The 9,984-nt window shown below is 38.1% G+C and overlaps 1 protein-coding gene across 1 annotated transcript in view; it reads left to right on the forward strand.

Moving 5' to 3' along the window:
* LOC143185906 (uncharacterized) overlaps positions 1–9,778 on the forward strand; it is a 44,371-nt gene extending 34,593 nt beyond the window's left edge. The window contains exons 2-6 of the mRNA XM_076389223.1: positions 1,665–1,725; positions 5,986–6,057; positions 7,358–7,497; positions 7,940–8,091; positions 9,652–9,778. Coding sequence (XP_076245338.1) covers positions 1,665–1,725; positions 5,986–6,057; positions 7,358–7,497; positions 7,940–8,091; positions 9,652–9,723 — 497 coding nt within the window. The 3' untranslated portion in view covers positions 9,724–9,778. The remainder of the gene's footprint in view (positions 1–1,664; positions 1,726–5,985; positions 6,058–7,357; positions 7,498–7,939; positions 8,092–9,651) is intronic.
* The last annotated feature ends 206 nt before the right edge of the window (positions 9,779–9,984 follow it).

Below are 9,984 nucleotides of genomic sequence, written 5' to 3' on the forward strand. Positions count from 1 at the left end.
GACAGGGAAGTCGTTCGCGGAGTGTCAATCGATAGCTGTTTAAATCGTATACGCGACCGATGATTACATTTTATTTACATACGCGTAGCATCCCCGAGGAGTATAAGTTAAATTCCTCGTCGGAACTTAATAAAACTCTTCGAACCAGCTGAAAATCCCCGCATTGGACTTGCAAATTACCTTTGTACCCTCTTTTGGAATTTGATTTCTACCAGTGAACAGATGTCGGAAATGTTATGCATTTTATATCACTGCTATCATCGAATATTATTTAAAAAATACATTACCAAACAAGCTTGCCCAAATATACGTAGAAACATTTATTACTTAAGGAAACGAAAGTATCAAAATACTTAAAGATTTATTTTTCTCGTAAACATAAATTAAGTATTAAGAAAAAAGTAGGCACTTAAGATATGAAAGATTCAGCAAGTCTTTAACTGAGTCATAAAAAACAGTCCATTAATTTTTCTAATACATCTACGAATCCTCAACAATTCCTCCCCTTTCGTGGAACATAAAATTTGTTCGTTTCGCTGTTCCCCGAAGTTTTGATAGCCCCTGAAAGCAATCGAGATGAGCAGGCATAAAATCCTTAACGCTAAGCCTCTAACAATAAGTTTACTTAGAATCGCGGGCTTAGCGTGTCCTCTTACCCCCAACCAATGTAGATGCAAAGTTTACAGCTGCGTTCCCTTTATGCAATCAGCCGCTGAAAGGATTATATCACTCTTCGTGCGGGCAACCCCGATCGTAAGACCTGCAGATCCGTTTGGAATCTTGTGGTAAACCATTATCGCGATTACGCGCTCCTCCACACGCGAGGGCTCCTTTAGAGGCGATGGTTTTGAAACGAAAACGATGTTCTTCCATTACCTTCTTGTTAATGGTACAGGCTGCGTCGATGCTCACTTTCGAAGGGTCGTTAGGTGAAATAATAGTGAGACACTATGCAACAGAGATTACGCAAGATAAATTGTTTAGAGTCGCTTGTTTCAATAGAACAATGTGCAATGAAGGAGGCCATTGAAGACGAATTGTTTGAAAGCTTCGGTCTATTAACAAAGGCTTTCTTCGAAGGGTTGAGACATTGCTTATTCTTGCATCTAATGTTCTTATTTGTTATGTGTATCAAGCTAGCGTAGACACTTAAAAAGGCCATCGCCAATTTCTTCGCCATTTTCGAGAAATAATAACTACGCTAGCTTAATACGTTTATTTGTTACTAGTTGGAATTATAACTAGTTACTAGTTAATTTAACACTAATTTTAGTCACACGTGTTTAAATGTACCAAATATTTTTCTTTACCAATTTACCAGCAAAAGAATTGGCCTGTCTGCCCACACTTTAATGCACAATAATCGAGAAAGTGCAATGTTCCATCAAAGTCTGCCACTTCGGCGGACAAGCTCTCTACCCCTTTCCAATTAGTTTCACGCAGAAAGTGCACAATAAATCTTTATTTTCAGAACGCTTTTCCCTCGCATCAGATCGTTTTGAATACCACTCTGCTTATTTCCCGTGGCGTTTGCATTCTCATAAATCGTGTCCCCTGTTCGCCGAAATAGCGACGATAGTTGCACCGTCGAACTATCAATTAGAATAAAATGAATTTTCTGCCAGCACTCGCCCAACACTTACCCTGCTGCTTTTCTGTTTCAGTTGTGTGCGGCGTCGGGGCGGATGTGGCGTACCATCGGCATGTCATGGGGTTTTACGTTACGTGAGGATAATTCAACATGCGTATACCGTAATTCAACTCAATTATCAGATTCCGAGGACGAAGTATTCAACGAAAGAAATTCTTTATTCGTTGCCTTCCGTTCGTTGAGGATATGGTCGTTTTCACGAAAGACTTGCCTGGTAGCTTTTTCGTGGTCCAGGATGTTTAATTTACATAACTGTTCGTTTTAGTTGTAATACTGATGATAGAGTACACAAATCAACAGAGATTTAATGTCTAACGCTATTTTCTACAGCGGAGTTGTAGTAAAATACAGGATTAAATATAAGTACTGCTTTAATATTGAGATTGAAACAGTGTAAAGCAGGAAACCATTTCATAGGATAGATAGTGCATGAGTATGATTGATATCAATGCAATTTTTTTGTGGCATGGCTTGAATCATCTGCACAAATCTGATAGTTCACTTAGAAAACTTAGTCCTCCTAAGTTATCACTGAGTAGGCAAGCCCAAGGGCTAGTCCAAGGGTTAGTCCAAGGGCTAGTGAAGGATCTAGTCCAAGGGTAAAAAAATATTATAGATTATTTAGTACCTGCGATTCGATCCACCATAAAAAAATCTAATTTCACCAGTCAATTCGATTACGGCCAACCGGAACTTTAACCAGCGGAACCGCTGCAATCAGATTAGCTTGCAAGCACCAGTTCCCTGATGATTATCGAAATTTTTCGATATCCTGTACCCATCTAGCTTCCTCTGCGCATCCTTGGTACGAGGCGACCAAAACACCCCTCCATGCACTTCCAGAAGCTTGGACAAGAGCTTTATAAACTCTTAAACAATTTTTTTTTGAACACTTTGAAGGTTTGCAGAAAATCTCGGTAAAAGAATAATTCGATTTTTCTTCTGCTCTATTTCGATTCTTCAAAGCGAAAATACTCTTCAAAGCTTAATACGTGCTTTTCTGTTTCCTTATCTTGGAAAATGCGACAGATATAACGAAATTGTGCCAGAGAGGATAGAATTACTTTCTGTCGTCTATAAAACCTTGCAACAAAATGTTTCAATGTCTCTGCTAAGTGTAGACAAATTTTTTCCGTAAGATAATTCTGCGAAACAAAAATATCAGTGGCAGTAAGTTATTCTTGACATGTTCAGGTGCCACTGAACGTGCCACGTGCACATGTTGAGCAACATTTTGAACGCATCGGGAATTCGAGTATCCTGCAGTTAGGTTCTCTGAGCGTGTTGTGCTACACGTTGCATTACACGCGTGTGCACGTGGTCGTGGATAGGGGGAAATGGTACGTGGATTGCTGGAGCGTGTCGCAAAGCTTATTTCCTGGAGAAAAATTACTTTGACTGCAGTTTACCGTGCACCCGGCATTATTCTTGCGCCGAAATGTGTCGCGCGGCAGAGTATTGAGAGAGAGGAAAGAAATTGAGAAAAATGTTTTACATTTTCAACGTTATTGCATTACTTCCGCCTCGTGCCGGATATCGTTCTTCTTCTGGCGCAGTTTGGTCACGGACCGCTGGATGGAACTCGATGTATCCTTTGAAGCGATCGGAATTCCAGGGACATAATTCTTTCGATGCTTGCCACGACATTGTTCTAACGCAGGGTGTAGTAAGAGAAAAAGCAGTTTTCTGGAAAATTATTCTCTTGGTGCAATATCGTCGAATTTTAGGATCGTGATTTAGTATCGATTTTCCTCGAAGCTATTCCTAATTGACGAAATGTTTGTGATGCAAAAAAGGGAATTAATTGGTGATTTATTGGAGGTCTGAGTTATGCTATTATTTTATCCATGATTATATATTCAATTGCTTCATTAATAACTATGTTCATCTATGCAGCGTTAGTGGAGTCAAGCTATTAAATTAATTCTAATCAATACCCTCTGTAGTACGACCGCATTTTCAATGAAGCCTCTGATCTAATTGTAAGTACTGGTGCAAATTGGACTATGGAGTTTAATGGAAAAGCAGGGCTTGAATTGCTCTTTAACACTTGTTGATTTAGCTTCTTGGTAAACGCCTTGGCAATCAGAAAAATTAGCTTTTTCTTTACATTTCAGTTACATCGCAATTACTAAACTCTAGCAGACGAGTATTCTCGATTAATATTGCTTCTAGAATTTCTATAATTTTAATCGCTGATTCTGTTTCCATATGGAGGAAAATATTCTACCAGGATAACAAAATCAGATAAGTGGTAGAAAAATATGAAAATTGAAATAGCATGCAAGAGACAATTAGTGAATAACTAATTTCGGGAAGTGCATCAGGATAAACATCATTATCTCTCATTAAATGAATTGGGTTATTTTATTCCTACAATGTGGGAGAGAGTAGCTGGGAAAAGTCGATACCGAATTACGATTCTAAGTGTACTTATCGGTGTGCGTGTCCTGCGAATCGCAAATCCGCGGTTCCGTCGCAGGGCTGCAGATTGCATTTCACTGGTCTGCATGGAAATGCGTGTTTTGCATGCATACAGTGTGCCATGATGTATGTCCGACCAAGCAAGTTCTGAATTAAGAGAGACAGATATTTTGATTAAAAACTGAAAGAAAATCTATACAGAGGCTAGAAACAATTGGATTTTTTTAGAATAGGTAAATGTATCTCGTACAGAAATGGAAAAAATGAACAAAAGTATAGTAAATTGAAAATGCAGAGTTTACAAATGAATATTCATATATAACTACTATTAAAAAAGTCTCACAATACAGATTAAATAATTTACATTCTCTGTTATTTTGCATGCATTTAGTAACAAGAAAAATGTAATCGTTTCTTTTAATTTCTTCCTCACTTTCCAATTTTTTTTATGTGAGTTGTCAATGCACGTATTTTCCTAAACATTTCGACGAGATTACTCTCTCAATGTGCTCCATATCATCTCAAGAAGCTTTTCCGAGTAATGAACGCTTCAGAACGAGAAGAAATATTATTTCACGGTGTTTCACTACTTCATCATCTTTATGTCCATCACTGCTCGCGTTCAACCTTTTACTTATTTCTTTGTCTTTCGTTTCAATATCACCACTTTGAATCAGTCTCCTGCATTATTTTTTTCATCTTTTAAAGTACAGAATGTTTTGAGTATTCTCAAATAAAAGGATTCATAATTAAAAGTTTCCAATTTCATTAGATTATTTGAATGTTTGAATGTTTGAAAATTTGAAAATTTGAATATTTGAATATTTGAAAATTTGAAAATTTGAAAATTTGAATATTTGAAAATTTGAAAATTTGAAAATTTAAATGTTTAAATATTTAAATATTTGAAAATTTGAAAATTTGATAAATTGGTAATATCTTTATTTAAGACTAAAAATACTCAGTTAAAATATCATTTTCTCTAATTTGTAACAGGACTAAGCTAAAAGAGGATTAAAGGACACGATTTTCACCATTTTAGTATCACCTTTAGTGTCCCCTCTGCTTCTTTATCACGCCTCTGTTCTGTTTCCACGCGATAGCAACGGGCAAGCTTCAGTTTCACTTTTATAAAGCCGTACGAAATCGCGTAACGCGGCTTTTAAATTCCACGAAATTCCACGAAATTCCACGTGCAAAATGCGCTTTCGTTCTATTTCCAGCCATAGCTTGTCAGTTCGGGATAAACGGCTCGCGATGAACAGCGAAAGGTGTAAAGCATCCCGTCGCAGTTTTATATCGCAGCGGGTTTTCACCAAGCGATGGGAATCACGGAGCTGCGAATAATTCACGGGATAGACTTATTTGCGAGATAAAATAAGTGTCGTTCCGCGGTGCGTTTTACAGCCGGCGATAAAGCTGGATTAATAGCGAGATATCTGTCTAATAGGATGTTGTATCGCTTGGATAGTTTTATACGACCTCTGGAACATTGGCGATCTCTTTTTTTAATTCCACTTAACGATCGTCCCTTTGTCTGCGTTCAGTGACACTATCCATATTTCGATGAAAGTAAATCGTATTTACTCGAGACAAATATTCGGTGGTCGTCAATTGGTTCTTTTAGATTTTCTAGTGATCGAAGTCTATAGATGAGGCTCCTGTTTGGAGTATAACAGATATGTGTATTATAGGTAGTGATGGAATTAAGTAGATATACTGCAAGTAGGGTCGAGTATTTAGGTTCTCACAGATTTTTAGTAAATTTTTTAGTGGAATCTTTCTTCTAGTCTTTAATGATAATGAATAGATAGACCTCTTACGATAATTTAGTTGCTCAAATTCTTTTCCTCTGTGTGATGATGAAACCTAGAAATTATGAATATAATTTGTTTGTGATTCCATTTCAGAGCAGCGTCTGGTTTGATCTTCTTCCTGGAGATTACGTGGGCGATCACTCTATTCGTGCAGATTTGTGTCAGGTACATATTGCATTTTACTCTATAAAGTACGATATCTTTTTACCAGTAGAATAAACGATTGAAAAGGTAATGCATTATGAAGAATAATATTAACATAGTATATGCAGATATCATTTACTCCCCTGCATTAAATCTGCAATATTATTTTGAATATTCGATGATGTAGTTATTAATGCGTAAGGTACTTTATCATTTATGCATTCAGTTACTTTTTATATGATTTGCGAAAATGTATTTATCGAAATAACGATCTGGCAAGAGAAACCTGTATAATATAGAATTATTAATCAAAATGATGAACCTGAATTACCGAATAAGGAAGAAAACGCAATATCGTTAACAGAGAGGCAGAAATACAAGGCAAAAAGGCTTCTCTAGTAATCAGAACATAAAAGCACCATAAAAAAAAAATAAAACCTGCGCTGATAATTACACTGTCCCAGGAAATCATCTCAATTTTTCCATCGCTCAGTCATACCTTTGATCAGCACGAAAAAAAGAATATAATTGTAAAAAAGTGAGGACGAAGTGGGAGATATGCAAGAATTTAATGGGACATCGGCAATTCTGCAGCCACGAGTGCACTGGGCCTCTCGTTTCATTGGAACGAGTAAGAACAGTCAGCCTAATACAGCAAAGGGGGCTCTGAAAAAGCGATCTTATCAGCGAGCGAATTTCTGACGATCCATCTGAAGTCGACATCCACTCGTTTCGGGAGTTTATAACCCTGTCAGTGATGTCAAAAGGAATCGTGATGAGAGTCCGAAGGCTTCTCCCTGGCTCTGCCACTGGGATGGAAATATGGTATTCCACATTACATAGAGAAAACAAATTCTAAAACATTCAGCCCCTATATAATCCTAGATCTAAAGTATTTTCCATGTTCGTTGTTCTTCTGTCCTCATTAAATGAACCAACACGAGACCATTAAACAGCCTTCAACACTAAACTTCCATTCCAAACAAGCTACAGTCGGAATTCGAAATAATACAAAATAGTTTCAAACTATGTACATGTAACACAGTCTCCATTCATTCGGCACAGTACTGATGAACACGTTAAATTAGCCAAGCTCAGTCCAAAAGTGCTACACCAAACCATAGCCAATGTTACACCCCGCGATCTCCGTTTTCATGGAACAATGGTCCATCTTTGCCACCACAACGACCATTATACAGCAGTATCAGTGCTTTATTTCCCGAGAGATGGACAGCAATAATAAATTGTGCAAATTTGAAAAAGTCGCGATTCGGTGGCTCAGAACAACTGTTGTCCGATAAAGCCGTATATTTTGTTTCAGAAACGACGAGTCCCTTTGTTTCTGCTGTTGGTTGGGAGTGCTGGCAATCACCAGGGGCTGGCGGAGGGCATTGTTTTATCTGCCACTATCCTGCATTTTGGCATGGAAACCGCACAACCTTTGGTTGTCCTATGTTGCGGGTAACTTGGCGAACTGAATAACTTAAATACACTTCGCGTATGAGTTCCACGGGAGCTTCGACTAGTTTCGATCGTTCGAAGCGACGAGATTTACGCTTTGACTGTCCTGTCAGTCGCGTCTGACTGACGGCCTTATTTCCATGATTTTGAATAACATTATTTCACGGTGCTTTGAACGATTATGCACCGATTACCAGGATTAGCAAACTGGTTTAGAATTTGTGGGATAATTGGCTGCGTGTAGATAGAAAATCTTTGGACTAGAGAATAGAGGAATATAAAAGTAAAAAGTACTTACATTTATTTAAGCTATTCTGCATGAAATAAAAGTAAGACTATAGGGGTGAGATGGTGAATATTTCACTTTAAGTAATACCCTTGGAACTGCTTCTCAATGAAAGAAATATTCGTTGTAATTCTTACTCTGTTTTTACATCTGCAGCTGGGCTTTTGGCTGTGCTATCCTTGCTGCATATTGCATCCAGCGCTATGGGCAGCCGAGGTCCCTGCCAGATGAACAGCACTACAGATTCGGTGGGTGAGAGTCTTCTGAACACGAGGCCAGACAATTATGATCGTTTTGAGGAAGTTTTGGTAAGTGAAGAAGGGTGGAAAGTATAATTTGCAATGCTAATAGAATGCTAATTCCCCCAAAATGCAACCCTTCATAAATAAGCAAATCTAAAAATAACTTAGCAAATCTGTAGGAAAAGTATTTTTTATAGATACAAGTTCTTTATATTATCAGATAATCTGGAAAATATAAAATTCTGTTACTGCAAGGTATTGAAAGAATAACATTAAACATTTTCTGAACGCGTATCCGTAATCATTAAATCGTGATAACAAGTTAAGTTTTCCTGTTCATTACAAAAGCGATTGCAATGGTTTCAATCTCGACCCCTCCACTCAGCAGATTGAATGTAAGTGAATCGTACATAAAACACTTGAACTCTTTCATAAATCGTTATAGAATTCTGTGTTATAATTACATCCTTGACGTGCTTCGCAGCATTCCAAATCTCGCAATTGTTTACTGGATTTCATTTCAACGATTCTGTTTTTTCGCGTATTAACTCTTCACACTCCAATTATCGCCAACGCTGTTTGCATGGAAAAAATTTCCACTTTGAGAATTCACAAATATAATTTCAGTAATTAAAAATCTTTTCTCCTTTTTTATTGTATTCGCTCTAATACCTATACGTTTCTAGGCAATCACAGAATTCTATTCAAACGTAGTTAAAATATCTTGAAAAATATTTCAATTCAGAATTAATCCCTATTCGAGGAACATTAATCTCAAGCTTCTGAAGGATTCATTCATTATTTCTCTTTATACCTACTTGCTAACAGTCACATGCTTTCTAGCTGCAATATAGGTTGCGTTCTGTGCAGCAATCATTTTTCATCCTCCTATCCTTCTTTCTCACAACTCGATTCAAATACGACTCATTTTTCAGTCCAGCAAGAAAAGTTGGACCACTCGCTCATTTTTTACTGATGATTCGCAACACAATTCCCATTGTCGACAAATTTTTCTCACATTTCTTAAATGCCAATAATTTCCAAAATTCATATAAAATTATATATCAGAAACAATTCAATTTTTACTATTGACAACCTATCGAATTTCTCTACTCAAATTAATAAATATCCCAATAAACTAAAACTTCCATTAACACACTTATTAATCTCTTCACCTTCTTCAACGAGTCTGACTCGGCACTTTTTTCTATCCCTTCGCTGCCGATTACGCGGTAACGCGAGCTGAGGATATTTCTCAAGTAACCGATCACGCACTATCGCGTGAAGGATCCATGTTTCCTTAATAGGAGCTCTAGGATTGGCAGTTTGCGATACTCACCCATTTCAAATCGGCAGCGAAGGTGCTAAAATTGCAGATAAAGGGGTTACCCAAATTCCCATTCGCCTGAAACAAGTATTCACTTTATCTACTCACATACTAAATGAACATACCCCACTGCTCATTTGTACCATCATACTTCAGTCCTCCCCAAAAACCTGTATTACTTTCTGACTCACATTCCACATCCTACAACTCATTTATCTGAAACATCGTCTCGATGTCGTCCCACTAATTTTTCTCGAGGCTAACAAGAAGCGATTTCTAAGAGCAACCGTGGTTACTAGGTGACGGAAGTGTTGGACGACGGTGTGTCAGGGCCAACAGGCCGATTGGGCGACAGCGACGGGGAAATATGACACGAGCGTCAGCCCTCGTGGGCGAGCGAGTCGGACGAGGACAGTGAACCTGAACAAAGGACATGTCAGATAGCGACGTTATCTTAGTCGTAGATCCTGGAGGAAGGAAACGCTGGTTTCGCTGTTTCGCGAGCGTCGCCAAAATTGGGGCTTCTTCCGCGTACAAAAGAGCGGGACGCCTTGGCGGAAACGCTCTATATCGCGGGAGGAAAGGAGGTCCGCGGTAACTTTTCGGGAACACTGGACTTTTTTTAAGAGAAG

The sequence above is a fragment of the Calliopsis andreniformis genome, chromosome 2 (genome assembly GCF_051401765.1).
Source record: "Calliopsis andreniformis isolate RMS-2024a chromosome 2, iyCalAndr_principal, whole genome shotgun sequence".
NCBI classification, from domain to species: domain Eukaryota; kingdom Metazoa; phylum Arthropoda; class Insecta; order Hymenoptera; family Andrenidae; genus Calliopsis; species Calliopsis andreniformis.